The sequence below is a fragment of the Copadichromis virginalis genome, linkage group LG15 (genome assembly GCF_057382275.1).
Source record: "Copadichromis virginalis isolate Kocher_CV1m ecotype Utaka linkage group LG15, C_Virginalis_male_GT1.1, whole genome shotgun sequence".
Taxonomy (NCBI): domain Eukaryota; kingdom Metazoa; phylum Chordata; class Actinopteri; order Cichliformes; family Cichlidae; genus Copadichromis; species Copadichromis virginalis.
In genome coordinates, this window is record NC_140632.1 from 12,436,493 (window position 1) to 12,461,081 (window position 24,589).

The window sequence follows — 24,589 nt, forward strand, 5'->3', positions numbered from 1 at the left end:
CTTGTGGCATCGGGAACACATAGCCTAGGTACAATAATTTCGGCACCACCTCACTCTTTATCACTAACACCTTCCCAGTAATTGTAAGCTTCCTCATTTTCCATAGTCGTAATTTCCTTTCCACCTCTGCCATCTTCCCCTTCCAGTTCCAAATAGCATCGCCCTCATTATTCCCAAAAGAAATTCCTAGAATGTCCATAGGACCTTCACACAAAGTATAATCACAAATATTTTCCCTTCTACCTTCCCACGTCCCCAAGTACTTATATTTTGTCTTTTCCTTATTTATTTTTGATCCTGTAACTTCTTCATATATTTTTAATATTTCCACAACTTCTCTTAAACTGTCGTCGTCCGCTAAATATAGTATAGTATCATCCGCATATTGAGATATTTTCAAACATTCCCCCCCCGGCATCATTATCCCCCTCACTCTTTTATTCTCCCGAATCGCACAAGCCAATGGTTCAACATATAATACATAGAGTACCACCGATAACGGGCACCCTTGTCTCAACCCCCTCGCTTGATGAACTTTTTCCGTGAGGAACCCGTTCAATTTGATTTTTGAATATATCTCTTTATAAAGGATCCTCACCCACCTTATAAATTGTTTTCCCAAGCCCATCTTAGTCATTACCTCCCACAAAATTTCGTAATCTAGCCTATCAAATGCCTTTTGTTGGTCTAAACTTACACAGATTGCCGCCATTTTTCTATCCTTTACATATGCAAGTATGTCTCTATGTAATTGTATATTCCATGAAATTTGTCTCCCCTTCACCCCACACGTTTGATCACTTCCCACTATATCCGACATTACCCCTACCAATCTATTTGCAATTATCTTACTTAAAATCTTATAATCTACACATAACATAGTGAGCGGTCTATAATTATCAAGTAAATGAGGATTCCCTTTCTTAAATAATAACGAAATCACACCCGTCCTCATACTCTCCGCCATCTCTTCCCCCTCTAATATTTCTTTAAAGACCTCCAACAAATGTAACCCTATCACTCCCCAAAATACCTCATAAAATTCTTTCGTTAATCCATCTATTCCTGGTACCCTATTTACCTTCATTCCCTTTACCACCTTATATGCCTCTTCCATCGTTATTTCCCTTTCCAGAAACTCCCTATCTTCCTCTACTAATCTCCTCTTTAATGACCCCAAAAGAACATCTCTTTTTTCTGTCCCTACTTTTTCTTTTCTAAATAAATCCTCGTAATATTCTTTTACTACCCCCAACATGCTTTCCCTCCCTATAATCTCCTTCCCATCCTTTTCCAATTTCTCTATAACCCCCCTTTTATCCCTACTTTTCATCTTTTTAAAAAAGTATGCGGAACACCTTTCATCTTCCTCATACTCTTTCTGTTTTAATTTATATGTTTCTACTCTTGCCTTCCTCTCTAATAACTCTTCTTGCCTCACCTTTAAGTCTTCAATTTTCAAATCTACATTTTTTTCCTTCCCCTCCTTTTGTATAACATAAATATGTTCTATCTCTTTTTGTAACATATTAAATTCTTCTTTTCTACGTTTAGATCTATCTGTACAATATTCTATCGTAAATTTTTTTATCTTGCATTTTACATCCTCCCACCAATCCCTTTTTTTTCCATAAAGTTCTTTTACTTTCACCCATAAAGGGAAGATCTCTAAAAATTTATCCCTATAATCTTTTTCCTTTAACACCTCATTATTTAATTTCCAATATCCCTTCCCGTATTCCATCCCTTCTATCTCCAAATCCACCTCTACCGCCTGGTGATCCGTGAGTAGAAACGGAATCGTTTTTCCCCCTTTAATTTTACACTTTTTATCTATCAAAATATAGTCCAACCTACTCTGTACCCCCCTTGTATTTCTCCATGTATACCCTACTTTTTTCCCCAGAAGTCTGCCCATAACATCCGTTAACCCGTATTGTCTTATAAATGTCTTTAATGGGAGAGAAAATTTTTTCTTTTTCTAAAGATACATTAAAATCCCCTCCCACTATAATATTTTTCCTTGTAATAAAACAAGTGTCCATCGACAATAAGAGTTCTCTTCTTTGTTTTGGATCCACATGTGCATACACATTTATTATCCGGCTTTGGACCCCGTTTTTTTTCTACATCTACCACCATCACTCTTCCCTGTATCACGGTATAACTTTCTTTTATTTTTATACTTTTATTTCCACACAACACTCCCACCCCTGTCCCATATACTCCTCCTATACTCCATGCCGATTCACCCCCCCTCCACTGCTCCGAAAAAATAACAACATCCTTCTCGTCCTTCAAATGTACCTCCTGTAATAAACATACATCAAAATTATAAAACAACAGAAATTCATTATACCATTTGTCTTTTTCTGGCATTTTTTAACCCCCTTACATTTAACGCAATTATTCGGAACCTCACCATTTTGTAGTAAAAAAAAGGGGTATCTATACACCTAAGCAGAGGGCACTTAATAATTTTATAACAAAGAAACAAAAGTAAAAAACAGATACCATCTCCTAGTGGTCTTTTTTGATCTTCATATCCCCTGGAAAAAAAGGAAAACTTTACAAAATTAGAGCCGAAAAAGAAAAAAAAGAAAAAAAAAGAAAAACCTCTGTCGTCCATTTTCCCCTCCCTTATTAGTCCATGTTGACTTGCGCCAGCAAATTTTTTATAAATGAATCTTCCGATTTTTCTTCACTTTCTACTTCTTCTTCTTCAACGTCTCCATCACTCGTTAAATCACTCATTGGTGTGTGCATACATTCAGTCTGCGTCCCTCTCAACACATACGCTCCCATCTCCCCTCCCTCTTCCATCCGCTCTCCTTTACCTTCTTTCAAATTAGTCTCTCCTGGAGGGACTCCCGAGCTCACTCTCCTACGCCTTTTGGCCGACTTTCTTCGTGGCTTAGCTGCCACTTCCCATATTTGTCCTTCTTCGCACTGCTTCTCCCCATTTTTCTCCCCCATCTTATCGCCTTCTTCTTTTCCTTGTTCGGCCCCATCCTCTCCCCCCCTTCTTCCTCATTAGTCTGATTCCTTTCTGCTGGTGGCGCCTCTTGTGCGCTTTCCCCAATATTTGTTCCTATATCCGTTTCTTCATACCGCTCTACCTCGGTCCCTGCTTTAGCTGCTTCCGAATATGATCTGGGCCTAGTGCAATCTCTTGCCATATGTGTATCTGAGCCACATAAGTGACACCTTCTAGGCTCTTTGCAGTCTCTTGTGATATGGCCATTTTTCCCGCAGCTCCTACACCTCACCTGCTCACAATTGTCTGCATTATGTCCCGTACTGCCGCATTTTCTGCATGCTTGTGGCTGTCCTGCATACACCAAAAAACCTCTGTCTGCTCCGATGGAAAACACTGCAGGCGGGTGGCAGTATCCATCTTCCGTTGTCATATCCATTTTAAGTTTTACCCGAAACTGTCTTTTTCCAGTCCATAGGCCTAGCCCGTCCTTTATTTTTCGTACCCCTGGGAGCACTGTAACGTACCGCCCCAGGAAGTACTTAATGGTCTCTTCTGTAACCCAGGGATTATACATGTGCACCGTTAAAATCCTATAATCGTTCCTGTATAACGGGGTTACCATATATTTTTTTAGTTCTTCATTTTCTTCTGTACCACATCTCTTTCTCACCTCCTCCGCGTACTCTCCCGTGCAAAAAGTCACGTCATAGTGCTTACTTGCCGTACTTTGCTGGAGGCAGTAGATTTCCTCTGGTTGTACCTTCAATGCATCATAAAGAATCCTTCGTCCGAAATTAATTCTGTCATGGAAATCCTTTTCTTTATCCATTAGTTCGAATCTCAAGGTATTCCTCGTTCCATACGACCATGTATTCCTCTCCGAAAAATTGGCCGACGTCGCCGCCATCCTACATTGCTTCTCGCCTTGTAACTGATAAGAACAGATACTACACTTGATCTTAGCCAAAAGGCCGAGAAGCGATACCCACATATCGCACGACAGAAACGACTCATTCTGCTTACTGCAACTCTAACTCATGGTTACAATGAAGAACACAGTCGCCTTCTAACAAATGGTAGAGGACAGGTCGATGTTTTACTGACGTTTTACCTCCGAAACATCACAATATAACTATGGTCGGCATGTTTCAGTTTTTAAACGGCGCCACATATATGACGACACTTTAGTTTCTGAAACGCCGGTCAGCGCATGCCGGTTAATGAGATTCAAAATCACGTGGTCGCCTGCAGTCCAATCAGCGGTCGTTGAGACGGAGCGTCTTCAATTCATTTTTATAACTTTCTTGGCGTTATAATTGTTTTCATAATATGATAATTACATACTGTTACATTTTTAATGTTTCTCCTCCCGGTAACTGTATTCCTGTTATGTCTGGGCTTTCCCTAATTGCACAAGCCAACGGTTCTACATATAACATGTACAGTAAGACTGAGAGGGGGCGACCTTGGCACAGACCTCTCATTTGTCTTTCATCCCAGCTTTTTTGGGGGTGACTGGGTGGGGGGATATTGCTCACAGCAAATTCCTAAAAACTCCTATTGATCATTGTTGCTCCCATAGATACATTTCAGTTTACCAGTCATGAGGCTCCAAATTATACCAGGAGTGGGGTTTGAAACTACGAGAGGATGCGCTCATTGGAGCTTAAGTCCAACGCCTTAACCACTCGGCCACCCTGGTGCATATATATTGTGCATGCGTGTTCCTTTAGGAAACAGGAAGATTGGTAGGAGAAAGAAAGGTATTAATCTTGTTTGTTAGGATCATAGCCATAAATGGAGGACTCTTATAAAGTCCATGGATTTTCATTCACACATATTACATGAGGTATCTACTCTTTACACACTAAGGATCCACACTACCAGGGCTACGGCACACAGCTGTTTTATAAATCATCAAAACCAATACTATCCTAAGATTTATTATATGCAAAAATGATCTGTTCCAAAATGTTTTCATGTAATCCTGAAAACAGAAAAACAATCTTCTGCACTATTAACCATCCACAAATGGAAACAACAGACAATACAGGTGATTTTAGCTAAAAAGCCAAGAAAAAATTGTGTGGGTTTTTTTTTTTTCAAACGATGTAATTTACAACCACAGAGGACAGAAAGCTGCAGTATGTAGAGAAAGAGAAGAGTTAAACCTATAATCAACATGAGTCCTTGTAGATGGCAGCCTCCGGTTTTTAAAGACTTCTATTGGTCTCTAGTGGACAACAGAGGTAACTGCAGGATTGGAGCCAGAATAGTGTAACTGCAGTTCAAAACGAGATATTTTTTTGATTTCCCATAGAAAGTGTGTGTCCAGCCACGTGTCAGTCCAAGTGGCAGGATTTAGTAATTCTGGTAATAGTTAAATGTAAGTCATTCACAAATATTAAGTCGCAAGATTTCAGTCTGACTAACCTTGGAAGATTACACGAAGACAATGTCCAGATATGCAGACGCACGCATATATCTAGCGTATAAGAAATTTCTTTGCACAAACTGTTGAGTCAAATGCCATTTGTTTTTCACAGCTTCAGGGGGTGCACCGTTCCTAGAAATACTGCAATACCAGGTCGATGCGTGGAGTGGACGGAGCAAGCCCCTATTCCATCTCCCTGCTCCAAAAATCAATTTAATATATGGTCCCCGGGTAGGGGACGTATCAGATATTAAACTGATAAGAACAGATTTTTTTTTTTTTTTCCTTTTTTTTATTTTCTTTCCACAATCATTCAAAAACATTTTACCATTTCCTTTACAATGACAAGTTTACATTTCCATTTTTCCCCACATTCGTTCATGACAAACTGATTAACATTTTCATATGACATTTTCATTTGACGTGTAGCTTATCATTACTCCTTTTCCCTTCCTCCTTTCCTTACACTTTACCTACCACCACCTTTTGGGTACCTTCAGAGCAAAAAAAAGGAGAGAAATCTTTCCATCTGTCCTTAATTGTGTCTATTCCCCATTTTTGTAGTTCATGCCAATATATCTTTTCAAATTCCCTTTCTATAGCCTTGATCGTCCCAATTTCCCCCTCTTTGTATCCCCCCATTATACAACTCTGTCTTGCCCTCCACAACTTAAGTTTAACAATTGATAACAACATGCAACGTATTTTATATCTCTCTTTTTCTGTACCTTTAGTCCCAAAGAAAGTGATCTCTTCATAAGTCACCGTCCCCAAACCTTTATACTTCCCCTTTACCCCTTCCCATACCTTTTTTGCGTATTCACATCCCCATAGTACATGTTCAATTGTTTCTTCTTTTACACAATTGTCCCTCGGACACTTTTTCTGTTTTCCCAAATTATGTGCGTACATAGTAACCCTCACGGGTAGCCTTTTATGTAAATGCATCCAATTAAAATCCTTTATGACATTTTTAAAACTCTTATCCTGTGTGAGTTTCCACACTTCTGGACTCACCGGTACCTGATTTTGATTGGCTTTCCGTACCATTTTCTTGTATAGCAGTTTATGGTTTAATACTGTATCCACCTCTTTGCATTCCGGATGTTTCTTTCCCCATCCCACCATCCTCTGAAAATATTTTGGTCTAAACTCCGCCTTAGGTCCCTTATTTTCCCACCCTATCAAAAAACGGTATGGTATCGCCAACCAAAACCATAGCAATATTTGACATTTATGCACATAAGTCTGTTTCAATAATGTACACACATTTGTATAAAACATTGTATCTAACTTCAACGGGACATTTGGTACCCCCTTCCCACCATCTTCTATTTCTTGATACATTTGTAGTCTTTTTACATACTCGTAACCCCCCCATATGAATTTAAATATCCCCCTCATTATTTGTGCTCTATATATCTGTGGCATCGGGAACACGTAGGCCAAATGTAGTAATTTCGGCACTACCTCACTCTTTATAACCAAAACTTTCCCCGAGATTGATAATTTTCTTACTTTCCAAAGGCCCAACTTCTTTTCCACCGCGTTCATCTTTTCTCTCCAATTACAAAGCTCATCGCCTTCCTTGTTTCCAAAAGAGATTCCTAAAATATCCATTGGACCTTCACACAAAGTAAAATCACAGATGTTATCTCTTCTACCCTCCCATATCCCCAAATATTTATACTTTGTCTTCTCTTTATTTATCCTAGATCCCGTCGCTTTTTCATAAGCATTTAAAATTTCTATCACATCCCTTAGACTATCATCATCTGCCAAATATAATATCGTGTCGTCCGCGTATTGTGATATTTTTAAACATTCCCCCCGTGGCATCATTATCCCTTTCACTCTTTGGCTTTCCCTTATTGCACAGGCCAAAGGTTCAACATAAAGTACATAAAGCACAACAGATAATGGACATCCTTGTCTCAAACCCCTTGTTTGATACACCTTTTCTGTAAGAAATCCATTTAATTTTATTTTCGAGTTTATGCCCTTATATAAATTCTTTACCCATTTTATAAAGGTCCCTCCCAGCCCCATATACTCCATTACCCTCCACAAAAATTCGTGATCTACCCTATCAAAGGCCTTTTGCTGATCCAAGCTCACACATATTGCTGCCAAGTTTCTATCCCTCACATATGTAAGTATATCTCTGTGTAGTTGCACATTCCAGGTAATTTGCCTCCCCCGTACCCCACACGTTTGATCCTTCTCCACTATGTGCGACATTACTCCTGCAAGTCTATTTGCAAATATCCTACTCAAGATCTTATAATCCACACATAACATGGTTAACGGTCTATAGTTATCAAGTTGATGTGGGTTGCCTTTCTTAAATAATACGGAAACCACACCCATCTTCATACTCTCTGTCATCGCCTCTCCCTCCATGATTTCCTTAAAAACTCCCACCAAATGTATCCCCACCACCCCCCAAAGGGTTTCGTAAAATTCCTTTGTTAAACCATCTATTCCCGGCACTTTATTTGCCTTCATTCCTTTTATTACTTTATATGCCTCCTCTATTGTCACTTCCCCCTCTAGCCTTTCCCTTTCTTCTCCCGTTAGTCTCTTCTTTATTTTCTTCAAGAAGAAATCCCCTTTCCCTCCCTCTAGATTTTCTTTGCTGAACAGCTCCTCATAATATTCCTTCGCCACCTTTAACATATCTTCTCTCCCTTCCGTCATTTTCCCATCCTTCTCCAATTTTGTTATGACTCCCCTTTTTTCCCTACTTTTCATCTTTTTGAAGAAAAAAGCGGAACATTTCTCGTTCTCCTCATACTCCTCCTGTTTTAATTTATATGTTTCAGCCCTTGCCTTCCTCTCAAGTAATTCTTCCTGTTTCGATCTTAAAATTTCTATTTTCTCGTCCTTATTTTTATTTTTTTCTTTTGTTTGTAGTGCGTAAGTATATTCTATTTCTTTTTGCAGCGTGCGGAATTCCTCATTCCTAGCTCTTGACCTTTCCGTACAATAATCCACTGTGAACTTTATTTTATTTTTTACATCCTCCCACCAATCCAGTTTATTCATGTATAACTTCTCCGTCTCTGCCCATAAGGGGAAGAGCTCTGCAAATTTTTTCTTATATTCTTTTTCCATAAGTACTTCATTATTTAGTTTCCAGTAACCTTTTCCATAATCTGTTCCTTTTATCTCCACTTCCACCTCTACCATTTGATGATCCGTGAACAGTGCCGGTATTAGTTTTCCTTGCTTTATTTTGCACTTTTTGTCTACCAATATATAATCTAATCTACTTTCCACCCCTCTTGTATTCTTCCATGTGTGCCCCACTTGTTTCCCCTGTAGTGTAGCCATTGCATCTATCAAACCATATTTTTTTATGAAAGTCTTGAAGGGGAGGGAGGATTTTTCCTTCTCCAAGGTGCAGTTGAAATCCCCTCCCACCAGAATATTTTTTTTTTGTCATAAAACAGGTATCCATTTTTAAGAGTAGTTCTCTTCTCAACTTTGGGTCCACATGTGCGTACACGTTTATTATCCGGTTTTGCATTCCACTTTTTTCCACATCTACAACCATCACCCTTCCCTGTATTAACGTGTAACTTTCCTTTATCCTTATACTTTTGTTTCCACATAACACTCCGACCCCAGTCCCGTGTACCCCCCCTATACTCCAAGCCGATTCACCTCCTCTCCATTCCTCCGTAAAAAGGTCAATATCCCCCTCATCCTTTAGATGTACTTCTTGCAGTAGGCAAACATCAAAATTATAATGTAACAAAAATTCATAAACCATTTTCCTCTTTCGGGCGTTTTTAAGCCCCCTTACATTTAAAGTAATTATTCGGAATTTTCCCATATCTTAACAACAAAACTAAATCATTACCAAACAAAAACATGGGAATACGTTTATAATTAAAGTCCGGAGGAAAAAATTAAATAACTGCATTAAGTAACCTAAAAAATCTTCTTTTATTCCGAAATCCCCATTTTTAACTCTCCATATTAACTTGCGCCAACAAGTTTTTTATAAAGGAATCTTCCGACTTTTCTTCACTTTCGGCCTCTTCCCCCGTATCCCCATCACTAGTTAAGTCACTTAAAGGCGTGTGCATACATTCAGTCTGTGTACCTCTCAGAACATGTCCCTCCACATTTTCCACCTCCTCGGTCCGTTCCTCTCTGTCCTCTCTACTTTTCATTTTAGTCTCTTCTGAAGAAGCGCCCGAGCTCACCTTTCTTCGCCTCTTAGCTGATTTTCTCCGAGGCTTCGCTACTACTTCCCACACCTGTCCGTCCTCCCCTTGTTTCTCTCTCTCGGCATCCAGTTCGCGTGGATTTCCTCCCTCCTCCTTTCTCTGCTCTGCTCCACCTTCCTTGCTCCCATCTCTCTCCTCATTAGTCTGATCTTCGGCAGCCGTTGGCGCCTCCTGTGCTCTCCTTTCAGTATCAGTTTCTGTGTCCGTTTTTCTATGATATCCGTCTTTAGTTCCAGATTTTGCCGCTTCAGAATATGACCTTGGCCTAGTACAGTCTCTTGCCATGTGCGTCTCCGAATCACACAAGTGACATTTTCTAGGCTCCTTGCAGTCTTTTGTTATATGGCCTATCTTTCCGCAACTCCTGCACCTCATTTGTTCGCATCTGTCCGCATTGTGTCCGGTGCTACCACATTTTCTGCACGCTTGGGGCTGCCCGGCATACACTAGGAAGCCCCTATCCGCTCCAATAGAGAACACCGCGGGCGGGTGGCAATACCCGTCTTCGGTGGCCATATCCACATTTAATTTGACTCGAAATTGTCTTTTTCCGGTCCATAGGCCTAAGCCATCCTTTATTTTCCGCACTCCTGGTAGTACTGTAACGTACCTTCCCAAGAAATACTTAATGGTCTCTTCAGAAACCCATGGGTTGTACATATGAACAGTTAGGATCCTATAATCATTTCTGTACATAGGGGTTACCATGTATTTTCTCAATTCTTCGTTTTCTTCTCCAATACACTTCCTTCTCACCTCCTCCGCGCATTCTCCCGTGCAAAAGGTTACATCGTAATGTTTACTTGCCGTGCTCTGCTGAAGGCAGTAGATTTCCTCAGGCTGTATCTTTAAAGCCTCGTATAGGATCCTCCGTCCAAAGTTAATTCTGTCATGGATTTCCTCATCTTTCTCCATCAGCTCGAATCTCAAAGTATTTCTTGTACCTTGCATCCATGCATTCCTCTCATGGAAGTTGGCCGATGATGCCGCCATCCTGCATTGCTTCTCGCCTTATCACTGATAAGAACAGATTTTTTTTTTCTTTTTTATTTTTACTTACAACACCATCTTACATTTCCATTTGCTCAACATTCCATTGAATACTTTTCATATTTCACAAAAACATCTTTTACATCATTCATAATAATCCTTCCACCTGTCCTTAATCGTGTCTATTCCCCATCTTTGTAATTCATGCCGATATATCCCCTCAAATTCCCTCTCTATATCCTTTATTGTTCCCATCTCTTTCCATTCATACCCCCCCCCCCCTTATATACCCCTGTCTTGCCCTCCATATCTTAAGTTTTGTAATTGATAACAACATACAACGTATTTTATTTTCCTCCTTCTTTTTATCCTTAGGCCTAAGATAAGTTATTTCCTCATATGTCAAAGCCTCTAGTCCCTTATACCTCCTCTTCATTCCAGCCCATACCTTTTTTGCATATTTGCACCCCCATAGGACGTGTTCAATCGTTTCTTCCTCTATGCAATTATCCCTCGGACATTCTTTTAACTTCCCCAAATTATGTGCATACATCGTAGTCCTTACAGGTAATTTCCTATGTAGGTGCATCCAATTAAAATCTTTCAAAACATTCTTATAACTCTTATCCTGTGCGTATTCCCATACTTCCGAACTCACTATCCCCTGGTTGTAGTTAGCATTCCTCACCAGTTTTTTATACAGAAGTTTATGATTTTGTATTGTATCCACCTCCCTGCACTCTATATGTCTCTTTCCCCACTTAACCATCCTCTGAAAGTATTCTGGTCTTGTCTCTGCCTTCGGCCCCTGATTTTCCCACCCAATTAAAAACCGGTATGGAATAGCTAACCAGAACCATAACAATATCTGACATTTATGAATATATGGCTTCTTTAACAGCGTACACACATTTGCATAAAAAATCGTATCTAACTTTAACGGAATGTTCGGTACCCCTTTTCCCCCATCGGCAACCTCCTGATACATTTGTACTCTCTTTACGTACTCGTAACCTCCCCATATAAAGTTAAATATTCCCCTCATTATTTGTGTTCTAAATACTTGTGGCATCGGGAACACATAGCCTAGATACAATAATTTCGGCACCACCTCACTCTTTATCACTAACACCTTCCCAGTAATTGTAAGCTTCCTCATTTTCCATAGTCGTAATTTCCTTTCCACCTCTGCCATCTTCCCCTTCCAGTTCCAAATAGCATCGCCCTCCTTATTCCCAAAAGAAATTCCTAGAATGTCCATAGGACCTTCACACAAAGTATAATCACAAATATTTTCCCTTCTACCTTCCCACGTCCCCAAGTACTTATATTTTGTCTTTTCTTTATTTATTTTTGATCCTGTAACTTCCTCATATATTTTTAATATTTCCACAACTTCTCTTAAACTGTCGTCGTCCGCTAAATATAGTATAGTATCATCCGCATATTGAGATATTTTCAAACATTCCCCCCCCGGCATCATTATCCCCCTCACTCTTTTATTCTCCCGAATCGCACAAGCCAATGGTTCAACATATAATACATAGAGTACCACCGATAACAGGCACCCTTGTCTCAACTCCCTCGCTTGATGAACTTTTTCCGTGAGGAACCCGTTCAATTTGATTTTTGAATATATCTCTTTATAAAGGATCCTCACCCACCTTATAAATTGTTTTCCCAAGCCCATCTTAGATAAGAACAGATACTACACTTGATCTTAGCCAAAAGGCCGAGAAGCGATACCCACATATCGCACGACGGAAACGACTCATTCTGCTTACTGCAACTCTAACTCATGGTTACAATGAAGAACACAGTCGCCTTCTAACAAATGGTAGAGGACAGGTCGATGTTTTACTGACGTTTTACCTCCGAAACATCACAATATAACTATGGTCGGCATGTTTCAGTTTTTAAACGGCGCCACATATATGACGACACTTTAGTTTCTGAAACGCCGGTCAGCGCATGCCGGTTAATGAGATTCAAAATCACGTGGTCGCCTGCAGTCCAATCAGCGGTCGTTGAGACGGAGCGTCTTCAATTCATTTTTATAACTTTCTTGGCGTTATAATTGTTTTCATAATATGATAATTACATACTGTTACATTTTTAATGTTTCTCCTCCCGGTAACTGTATTCCTGTTATGTCTGGGCTTTCCCTAATTGCACAAGCCAACGGTTCTACATATAACATGTACAGTAAGACTGAGAGGGGGCGACCTTGGCACAGACCTCTCATTTGTCTTTCATCCCAGCTTTTTTGGGGGTGACTGGGTGGGGGGATATTGCTCACAGCAAATTCCTAAAAACTCCTATTGATCATTGTTGCTCCCATAGATACATTTCAGTTTACCAGTCATGAGGCTCCAAATTATACCAGGAGTGGGGTTTGAACTCACGAGAGAATGCGCTCATTGGAGCTTAAGTCCAACGCCTTAACCACTCGGCCATAGGGTTTACAGGGATGGAGGACTCAAATGAGAAAATATCCAGCGAGCAGCAGTTTTTGGTGCAATGTTTCAAAACAAGCTATGCAGAAGAGCATGTTTGGGAGCACCGTACATCTGACTTTGAAGCAGATGGGCTACAGCAACAGAAGGCCAAAATGAGAGCCACACTAACAGCTACAACAACTTTTTCAAGAATATTATTTTATGACAGACTTGAGCATGAATGATGAATATGAATCGGAAACAACAATGAACAACAATGTGAAACTGCTCATGAATCATTTAATCTATTAGTGAAAGTAGTTTTCTTTAATCTCCTCCTCCTTTAGTTTGCCTCTCCTCTTTATAAGCTCCAGCTCTCTTCTCCTACTCACATCTCTAAACAGTAAAGATCATTTACACCTCACACTGACAACATGCTGTGGACCTTCTGCACTCTCATCACTGCTCTAACATGTAAGATCTTCTTATTCCATTTTTTAGTCCATATTTAGAGCTAAACTTTAAACTTCTATTTTTTCTGTGTTTCCTGGCAGATGTTGATGCAGTGATTGTGTTGACCCAAACACCTGCTGTCCACACAGTTTCTCCAGGTCAAGAAGTTGTTCTCAACTGTAACATAGAGAGAGATGATGGGAATTCTGTTAGATGGTATAAACAAGTTCCTGGAACGGTTCCTCAGTATGTTCTAAGATTTTATCATTCTAGCAGCTCACCCAGCTTTGGAACAGGATTCTCCTCAGACAGATTCAACTCTAAGTCCTCATCAAACATTGATTACCAGTTCATTATCAAGCGAGCAGAGACAGGAGACTCTGCAGTGTATTACTGTCAGACATGGGATGACTCTGCCAGTGCAGCTGTACCACAGTGATTTAGACAGTGACAAAAACCTCCTCATTAGTACTTCTGCTTTTTTAGAAACTTTCACATGCAAAAAAAAAAAGACCCATAAAAGAAACCCTGTAATGTGCTATTAAACACTAAATCCTCCATTTTTAAATCCTTTTTAATCTTCATTATTAAAGGCATAAAGAGGAAAGCACTGAAATATGTACATCTCATTTACTCACATCAGCCTGAACAGATCACATAAACCAAACTATCCAACATATAGTATTATATGTTGCTGCAAGCTATTCTTAATAACAGAAATTTTATAGATACTACTCACAGGTCTAACTGTCCAACAGCAGTTTAACTTATCATTTAAAAAAAAGTGTAGTTAACATGCAGTTTAAAAAATATATATAAAGCTATACTGAAGCTAGTTTAGAGCTTCTACACCATCTTCATTTACATTTAGCTTTGATTATTCAGAAACATATTTTTAAGGCAGAAGGAAAATATAGAAGTGTGAGGATAAGGACACTAGTGATAAATGTTTGATTCTTTTACAACCATTTTTAAGAACACGGTGTGATTTATTGTAGCTATTGTATTATTATGGTATATATTTTTCTATCATTTGTAAAAATGATGACGATCAAACTGACTGACATAATACTCATGGGAAGGAAATATACAGTATTTACTCAGTGTCTTTTCTGCACACTGCAATTCTGTCAAGAATACTTGAATGTGTTTTAAGTATTTTACTATTGGGTGGCTGTAGCTCAGGTGGCAGAGCAGGTCAGCCACTAATCAGATGGTTGGTGGTTTGATCCCAGGCTGCCTCCTGGCTGCATGCCAAATATCCTTGGGCAAGATACTAACCCCATGTTTGCCTACTGGTGGTGGTCAGAGGGCCCGGTGGCGCCAGTGTCCGCCTCTGTCAGTGCGTCCCAGGGCAGCTGTGGCTACAATGTAGCTTGCTATTGCCATTGTGTGAATGACTGAATGTAGTGTGAAGCGCTTTGGGGTCCTTAGGGACTAGAAAAGCGCTATACAAATGCAGGCCATTTACTTGTTTAAATGATTAGCACTAGTGCTCATAAACCACAACGTAATGATCTGTGAATGTGCTTGAAAGCGATTGTTTACAGTACACAGCAGTTATGTTAAAAATATGCTTCTCTGTTATCCGAAATAGAAATACAAAAACTAAAAGTTTTTTTATTTGCAAAAACTAACAGATCGAAAAAATACATTCCCCAAACAAACAAAACAAACTTTGTTGTTGATGACTGATGAATAAAAATAACAAAAAAGAATGCAGTACAGTAGAATTGTATTGCATGGGATCATTTTACAAATAAACTAATGCCAACAAATAACTAAAGCACAATAAACAAACATTGAGCTTATTTGAAATTCATCCATCCATCCATCCATCCATTTGCTTCTGCTTATCCTTTTCAGGGTCGCGGGGGGCGCTGGAGCCTATCCCAGCTGTCATAGGGCGAGAGGCAGGGTACACCCTGCACAGCATCAGGAAAAAGGAGCACGAGAAGCTTGAGAAATACCAAAGGCTCAGAGAAGAGCTCGAGAAGATGTGGAGGGTTAAGGTAACAGTGGTCCCAGTGGTAATTGGAACACTCGGTTTGGTGACTCCCAAGCTAGGTGAGCGGCTCCAGCAGATCCCAGGAACAACATCAGAGATCTCTGTCCAGAAGAGCGCAGCCCTAAGAACATAAATAAACATAAATCAGAATAAATTTGATAGTATTGACATTATATAAATTAGAGATGGACCGATCCGATATTACGTATCGGTATCGGTCCGATACTGACCTAAATTACTGGATCGGATATCGGAGAAAAATAAAAAATGTAATCCGATCCATTAAATATCACGAAATCACCTCGCAAAACTTGCAACATGCCGTAACTCACCTCAGAACGTTAGCACGTCGGAGCAGTATGCATCACGTGATAGAGCGGCTGTGGCATGCGGGACCTGTCGGTGGTCTGGATAGCATTTGGAGCTTCGCTAGCAACCTGGCATTTCATCTCCGACAAAGTTATCCCCGAGAGAAGTAAAGCAAGTGTGTAAGTCCATCTCTGAATGTTTGTAAAGCATTCCTGCGTTAAGCTTAATAAGCACTGCCTCTTCTTGCTAACAAATGCACAAAAAAACCCCCAAAAAGAAATCTTTCTACCTTCTGCAAAGTTCATCGCCCCAGAAAGACAAGTCAAAACAAGTAAAAAAAAAATAAAAATGTAACAGCCTCCCGATTATGACCAATATATCATTTACGTCACTGATACATCCGTAACTGAAATTAACTCAGAACAATTTGTTTATTTTTTTAAATGGTCATTCAGAATCAGAAGATTATTTACGGTGATGTTTTTGGTGGGAGTGAAACAACAATCTACTGATAAAACCAATAAAAATAAGATATGATAATAAGAAATAACCACTGTTGGAAGCCTTATTTACTCTTATCGCCTTAATCATGTGCAGTAATTAAAGTTGAAATGAGAAACTTTGCATTTGAAAGATGCTCTTCTACTGGGCACTCAAAATGCTTTCTTACAACAAGCATCATTCATCCACACCTTCATACATAATGTGCGCACATTTTAAATATAAATTAATATTACTGTAGCAGTATTTTTTTTTTTTTTTAAAAGATAAAATGGCCACATTTAAGAAGGCAGGACCTGCAGTTATTGTCCTTTTCCAGACATTTATCTGGCACTTACTTTGGGGTTTTCTGCGGCTCGTCCTCGGGGCCCTCCAGACACAGAGACAGCAGGTCGTAACCCAGGATCTTCTGGGCTATGGTGAACATTTCTTTAATGTTGGGGTATTTCAAAAGTCCTCTGCCCATGCCCACAAACTGGCTGCCCTGACTGGGGAAGAGGAGCACGGAGCAGCCGCTGCTTTTGGGTGAGGCGCCGCGGCTGGCTCGCTGTTCGGGGGAAAAGCGGGGGCTTCAGCCGGAGGAGGGTAATCTCCAGCCGTGGAACCGGGCTTGTTGGTGGACAGCGTCCTGCTCAGAGAGACCAGCGACCTGACCTTCCCTCTGGAAGATGCCGCCATCCTGACTGCCACTGATGCCAACATGAGCTGTTCCTCATCCAACGACGTGTCTGCAGATGAAATAAGACGCACAGCCCGCCCGGACAAACTGTAATCACCAAAAGAGTCAACTCAATTCTGACATCTGCTCGGCATGACACCTCACAGGGAGACGAAAACAACCGCCAGAGGAAAGAAAAGAACAAAATCTTCAGCGAAGGAAGATGATATCTCCAATAAAACTATTTTTGAAGCCATTATGGGACTTGACAAAAAATTTGAAGCACAACTGGAGGATATCAAGGAACAAAACAGACAAAGTGCAGCTATGGTTGCCAGCTTGGCTAAGGCTGTAGAGTTTAACGCTGCAGAGATAGCTGATTGCAAACTGAAAGTTGTTAAACTGGCAAATGCGAATGAACTGCTGCTTAAAGAAAACGAAGACTTGAAAAGAAGAGTGAGAGAACAAGAGCGCTACCGAATGAGGTGGTGCCTAAAACTGAAAGGGGTGAAGGAAGACAAAGACGAAAACATTAGAGTGAAGGTTTTGCAAACGCTTCAGAAGATTGCCCCTGACTTGAACTTAGAAGAGGCTGTTGATATTGTCCACCGCTTAGGGAAACAAGTTGATGGCAGAAACAGAAACATCATTATTCTATTCACACAGAGGCGAATTAAAGAAGAATTGTGGAGGCGCACCAAAGATTCTTCAACCTGCAAGCAAGAAGGCATCAGCTTCGCAGAGATGTTGCTGCAGGAGGACATACAAGATCGACAGCGCCTATGGCCTCTGGTGGAGGAAGAAAGACGTGCAAAACTACAAATATCTGTAGTTTCCACTCCGTATATTTTCAAAACAAACTCGTTACTTTGGGTTTAACGCATTTGGGGGAAGTTAATATTTCACGTCACTGCAGGCCTTCAAACAATGAGATTTGAGCCTAAACAGTGAAAGACAGTCGCGTTTTAATCAGGAGAGGATGTCGCATAAAAAGAGATGAAAGAACAAACCATGTACTGTAGTGTTGATTTATTTATTTTTAGCACAACACCTGAACAACCCCACGTGCCCATAATTTGCAGTACTTCAGAAAAAAAGGAGTGAACATAAAAGGGAGTAAAATGTTGTGTCAGGTAATTTCAAATGCAGCATTTCTATCACCTCAACAAACACTAACTGTGTTACAGTGTGTTGCTATCTAAAGCTCTACTTGCTGTATTTCACAGGAAGAGAAAGAATGAGAGCTAACTTCACTCAGAGATATAGAAAGAAAGAGAAAGAAACCAGGCTGTATTTAAAGGTAAGGACTGCTTAGTGATATTTGATAAAATGTAGTTGTATTTTCACAGGGACATAAAGTGCTTGTCTTACTCCCTTCTTCTAGCTCGAAATTACTTGCCAAGTGGTAAGGACCGTTCATTGTCACACGGTGAGAACATTGGTGTTGACTATGAAGAGATAGGGTCAGACAGGGGAGGGGCCAGTCAGATTTATCAACTCAACCTCCTTAAAGCATGGAGAGAGGCTGAAACCAATCTCTGGTGAGCCCGGTTAAGGAAAGAGATGAGTTGGTGCCTGAGATGCCAAATTCCAACATCCTCATTCCCGCCATTGAGATAACACTCTCACACAGGCCCAGAGAGCAGATGTTGCTGCATTGCAGATGTGTTATACCCCCTGCCCAGCCGAATGACTCTCAAAACGAAAATTTTGCAGAAAATCAATGTGATCGCTTGAATCACTGGAATTATCATCTCGATATCTCTTGTCCTTCTTTCATTTCAGACGTCTTGAAAACAAGTTTTAACAAAGTCCTGGAGAAGTGCCCAATGCTGGAGGACCTCCTGCTTTACCCCTGGCTCAGATAAACTCCTCTCTGACACAAACACACACGCATACTGAATTCACATCTTGCCATACAAATGTGATACAGTAACCAACTTTCTTTCTTTCAGAAAGAAAGAAAATTGGGAGATTCAAAAATTTCCTCACAGTAATGTTTGCATCAGTCTATCAGACGAATCCCCTCCAAGTCCAATATTTACATCAGTTACAGTGATAATGCTTGGTGTCTACTTTCAGCCACCGCAGTAGAATGCCAGGAATGAATCTCATTGAAATTGTAGTTGCATTTGCTATTTCATTTAATTGTCATGGATGATACACAGATAACCCAACAGCAAACAGAGGAAAACAATGGGCTTAAATACACAGAGGGATAAATGAGGGAATAAGACACAGGATGAGAGCACAGCTGCGAGAAATCACAAACAACAAGACCATGGGGAAGGAAAACTGAAAACACTAACATAGTCTAAGGAGCTTAGAAAGAAAACGTCTGGACTTCTTTAAGTTGCTTGAAGATGTTCAAGCAAAGTTTAAGTTCTTTTCATCCGAGAAGGTGAAACATCTTCAAGCAACTTCAAGTCCAGACGCTTTCTTTCCAAACTCCTTAGACTACGATGACCTAGATGACTGAGAACCTTCACAGACATGAAAACACTAACACAGCACACATGACTATCAAAGTAAAACAGCAAACAAGAGACTTTTACAAAGACACAGAGTTGACACAGAGACATGACTGACTGGGGAGAAATTGGGGAACATGGAAACAAGAGTGACTAGACATGACACGTGGGACACAGGGGCAAGGCAAAGTAACAGAAACCTAAAGCCTAAGAATATAACACAAGAAGAAAACAATAAAGAGAACCAAAAACATACATAAGAATAATCAATGAATATAAATGAACAAACACAAAACACTGGGTCACAGACTCACTACCATGACAGTTAAATGTACATAATAAATACTTTAAATCAGATGACAATGTAGCTGACACTGTGTTTATTATAATGTGTGTGGTCAACCACAAATCTTCATACTGTCATCCATAGATGAGGTCTTTATACAAATGATGAAAGATAATGAAAGAAACTGTTTAATTGATATGAAATGATTGAATTATAAGAAATATTATGGCTTTGTCTGCCAGTGTTTTTCTGTAAACTACTTTGAACTACTGGCAGTCAGTGAAGTCACTGAAAGGCAAGATTCTATGTTGTGTTGCCGTAGTTTCCAGAGTTTACTTATAAAGCTCACTTACAGAATTCAGTTAGAAAAGTCAAGCATTTGAAGGGTGCACATTTGAAGGAATATTAACTCAATCTTAGCTCATTACGGTTTACATTTTCGATTTTAAAGGGTCTCCGAAATTACAATGAAAAAGGAAACAAGAAAAATTGCCACTCCAGCCGATAAGAAAGATTCGGGAGATCAAGGTAAGTAAAATAATAAAATCAAATCCTGGTAAAATCCAAATCCTAGAAATGTTGACACTGTGTGAATCATTTTTGGAGCAATTGAATCATATGTTTAATTGAAAATAGCTTTAATACAAGATGTCTAATCAAAGAAAGGTTACCGGTCTTTTGGTAAAATAATGTAATAAGTTTATTCTTGGACTCAACAGTAAAAACAGACCAACAAGTGCCATCAAGATCTAAGACTTAGTAAACCTAGTATCAACTCGCACTGATCAGTTATTTTTTTCATCCCAAGATTAAACTTGTGATCATTTAAGCAAAAGCAATTTCAAATTCTTTGCCATCAAACTGCTTCCAGTCTTGATGTCGGGGACTCTTTTTCACCACTGTGTTGTTGTCGTTTATAGATTGTAAGAGCAGGACTGCTAAAAGAAAGGCCAGTCCTGAAAAGAAGACCCCAATGAAAAGGAGGAGGGTCGCTGAGCAGGCTGGTCCTTCCACCAGCTCAGATGTGGTCAAAGGAGTGAAGCGCAAGGTTGTGCAAGATGAAGAGGACACAACAAAGAGAGCAAAGAGGGCTAAACTTCTTGACCATATGAGCGGTGACAAGGAGCAAGCATCCTCCTCGTTGGACTCTGGTAAAGGTAGGCTAATTAGTTGAATAAGGGGGTAGATTAAGTGTGGTTGCTAGGTTTAAGATATTGGTGTTTAGTGTTTGTGTCTATCATCCAGTGAGCTGATATGCTTTTGGTGTTTTCCACATCTCCAGACTTGAACAACAAACAGGTGTGCGCAAAAAATGGCAAAAGAAAGGCCACGGGAGACGACAGAGAGTCACCCAAGAAAAAAAAAAGGAATGTGGACCAGGACAAAAAATCAGTGGCAGACCAAAAACGTAAGTAGCAAGCAGCTTGGGTTTTATATTCAGGGGAAGGGCAAAAGGAACATTTAGGCTACAGAGGAGAGTAATTTGTGTCACAGCTGTAATAAAACAAGATTTGCTGTTTTGTCTGTTCAGGTGAATTCCAAGCCAGATATGTGGAGGAGCACCAGCTCGGAGAAGGAGGCTGCGGAGCAGTGTTTTCTGGCTACCGGATAGAAGATCGTTTTCCAGTAAGTGTTCAGATGATGGTAGTAAGACAGGCAGTAACGCAGATAATGGATAATATCGTAAACTGAGACGTCTGCTGTGTTTCCACCTTTCATTATGTCATACTGAGGAAATGCTCACCAATGCTCTGTGTCTTCTAGGTTGCCATCAAACACATTCCCAAAAATAAAGTCTACTGCAAAGTGGCGGTAAGCGTCCAACACTTGAATTAGTTTTACATTACTGGATTGAATGCGGCGTTCCTCATCATCCACTTTGTTGTAATATTTCAGGATGAAAGCGGGAAGATGCTCTCGGTGGAAGTGGCCATTATGGTTAAACTTGCAGGTGAAGCAGAAGGGTCAGTGGGAATATCAGCACCTGTGTCCTTGCTGGAGTGGTTCGACCTTGGCAAAGAGCTGATCCTGGTGCTGGAGAGACCTGTCCCCGCTGTGGACCTGCAAAAATACAAAGCAGAATATGGAAGAACCTTACCAGAGGACAAGGCCAAGGTAGGTTGACTGGGAGAGCCTTAGACTGTACAGCATTCAATCAAGGCAGAAAAGCATTAACTCATTATTGTGTTTTTCATCTTTTCCAGGTCATTCTGAAGCAACTAGTTGATGCTGTAAAGGAACTTGAGGATAAACACATCTTTCATCGGGACATCAAGGGAGAAAACATTCTGATTGAGACCGGCTCCGATGTGCCTCGAGTTCGCATCATTGACTTTGGACTGAGCTGCTTTGTTAAACAGCGATCTCTGTATCGCGTCTTCTATGGTAACATATTCTGCTCCTGCTTTTCACAGATGTAGCAATTTGTGTCTTTTGTTTTAGAAGAAATTGTAATTGTGTCTGTTTGTTAGGCACTCCTCTTCACACCCCTCCCGAGTGGTACAGGAGGAGCTGCTACAGGTGTGGACCCACCACGGTGTGGCAAATGGGAGTGGTGTTGTATGAAGCGCTTCATGCACGGCACTTTAGTACCGAGAGGTTCCTCGCAAAGAAACTGAGCATCAAAAAGCGTCTGTCCACAGGTAAGAAAACTTCACACTTCCAGATTCACTGATGCCTTGGATCACTAGAACTATCATCTTCATCTTTTTGATCTTTTCTTTCTTTCAAGAATGCCAGAATTTCTTGGAGGCATGTTTAACTATAGCCCCGGAGAAGCGCCCAACACTGGAGGAGCTCCAGCTTCACCCCTGGCTAAGATAGCACACACAAACACACAATTCACACCTTATCATATAAGTGTGATACATTGTGGTAACCTCCTTTCTTTTTTCTGTTGGACAGGAATGGGTCAATCTTAAAAAATAAATAAATAAAAAATTAGCTTTTTCGGACTTCCTGTAACCCCCCCAGCCATCCCAGGAAAGGGGATCTCTCTTTGAATGGGCTTTCCCGAGGTTTCTTCCCATCGATCTGGCCCCCTGGGGAGTTTTTCCTCGTCTTCATAGAGAGCTTGGGCTGGGTCAGGAGCTCCATCAAAACTGTCTTTATTTGATGACATTAAAGTCATCAAATAAAGATGTGTTTTACTTAAAGTAAAATTGGATCAAAATAAAACTTGTTTAATTCATCTTTGCTGAGGATTCTCCTTCATTACTATTTTGTTTTGTTTTGTTTTTTTTACCCATGGTGCATTTTGACAAATAAGAAAACTGAATCAGGTTAAAGTGTGCACAAAGACAGTCACACTGCAAATGATCTGAAGACTTGCATCTGTTGCTCTAACCCCCAACTAGTTTAGACAGATTTCCAGGTTCTACCAGAGGTTTTTTCCTTCAAGAAGGGAGTTTTTCCTTCCCACTGTTGCTGAGTGTTTGCTCATAGTGGGTTGTAAAAGCATAAAAGTTAATAAGAGGCATTCATAGCAGAGTTATCACAGAGGGAACTATATAGCTTAAATGTACAATTTCTACAGGACGAATTATAACTTCATTATGTATAAAAGCTTCTGTGGATAATTACTCCTATTTGTAACTTTACACAAGAGAAAGTTTAGTGTCACACTATTTATAACAGGTTGGGTTTTGTCCTCTGAGTTGAGCCTTTGGTTGCAGTTTATTGAAGAATTTCCTCTAAAGTAGCTGTTGATAAAGATTTAAAGTCCTGTTTATATACAGAAATATGCTTTAGTTCATGTTTTTTACATGTCTGCCTCAGTGGATCAGTAGAAGATCTGGCACAGGAAACTAGATGATGAAAAAAGGGTACGAATACACATATATATCTATATCTATATAGATACAGATATATAAACACACACACACACACACAGGTTGCAACGTAGTATTTTCATTTTTTCTTAGCATTTCTTTAACGCCTTGGTGCAAAAGAATACCTTCATCTGTGTGTTGGAAAAAAGAACTACAAATTTGGAAAGGAATTTATTCATGTTCTTACTCATAGATGGAGTACATGGTTTAAAAAACACTGAGGAAACAGATATGAGGCGGCTGTATTAACATAAAAACATTAATACAGTTAAAAATGAATAAAAAGTTGCACGCTTAAACTTATTTCTCTACAGTTTGTACAATTAATCCATGTAACAATAGGTTCTCCCTTAATATAGTAGTTATTAAAATATCTTTACATAAAAATACATTTTTAAGTACTCTCCAGTGGAAGTCTGTTGTGGCTTATGTTTCTAAATGACACAACCATAAAGCAGCCCACAGAATATACAAATATGTCTTTGATAAGTGAATGTTGGCTCCCACAATGGCCTGTTAAGTTATTGCAAAAATAATTTACTGCATAATATGTCAGATTAGAACATGTTATGAGCACAAAACTGAAGGGGAAACAATAAAAACAAAAATGAAAAAACAAATACTAAATTAAGTTAAAGGATATTTCTTACTATACTATATAATTGTATAATGTTGCGTTTGATTGCAAAAGAAAACCCACCAAGAAAAAAAGAAAGAAAGAAAAAGAGAGAATAGTTTAATATATTCAAAACACATTCTTTTCTTTTATTTAAGCTGTAGCGAGATTCAGATGGACAAAAGAGAAAGAAAATTATTACAGATTTGTTTTATTAATCATGAATAAACTTTATTATACACAACTCTAAATTTCAGTTGGTCTTAGTCAGATGTGTTTTTAATTAAATCCTGCAACACTGTGCTCGCTGCCATCACTTTATATCTTAGTGTGCAATTCAAATATATACTTATTACAATATTTTCCCCCTTAAC

General features: G+C 39.7%; 1 protein-coding gene and 3 pseudogenes across 1 annotated transcript; 1 reads left to right on the top strand and 3 right to left on the bottom strand.

Annotated features, from left to right (window-relative positions):
• Nucleotides 1-3,847: 3,847 nt before the first annotated feature.
• LOC146692029 (U2 spliceosomal RNA) lies at nt 3,848-3,963 on the bottom strand (annotated as a pseudogene).
• A 1,567-nt stretch (nt 3,964-5,530) lies between these two features.
• Nucleotides 5,531-5,738, bottom strand: LOC146692030 (U2 spliceosomal RNA; annotated as a pseudogene).
• A 6,554-nt stretch (nt 5,739-12,292) lies between these two features.
• LOC146692031 (U2 spliceosomal RNA) lies at nt 12,293-12,389 on the bottom strand (annotated as a pseudogene).
• A 7,605-nt stretch (nt 12,390-19,994) lies between these two features.
• On the top strand, nt 19,995-22,959 carry LOC146692032 (serine/threonine-protein kinase pim-1-like). The gene is made up of 9 exons (XM_085431945.1): nt 19,995-20,297; nt 20,690-20,926; nt 21,052-21,177; nt 21,301-21,395; nt 21,534-21,581; nt 21,666-21,884; nt 21,974-22,154; nt 22,241-22,411; nt 22,501-22,959. The coding sequence occupies exons 1-9, from the start codon at nt 20,237-20,239 to the stop codon at nt 22,590-22,592; spliced, it is 1,230 nt and encodes a 409-aa protein (XP_085288071.1). The 5' UTR covers nt 19,995-20,236; the 3' UTR covers nt 22,593-22,959.
• Nucleotides 22,960-24,589: the final 1,630 nt, after the last annotated feature.

Coding starts and splice junctions, on each gene's coding strand:
- LOC146692032 (XM_085431945.1), top strand. CDS start 20,237: ATGAAAAAGGAAACAAGAAAAATTGCCACTCCAGCCGATAAGAAAGAT. Junction 20,927..21,051: donor CTCGTTGGACTCTGGTAAAG/GTAGGCTAATTA, acceptor CCACATCTCCAG/ACTTGAACAACAAACAGGTG. Junction 21,396..21,533: donor GGATAGAAGATCGTTTTCCA/GTAAGTGTTCAG, acceptor TGTGTCTTCTAG/GTTGCCATCAAACACATTCC.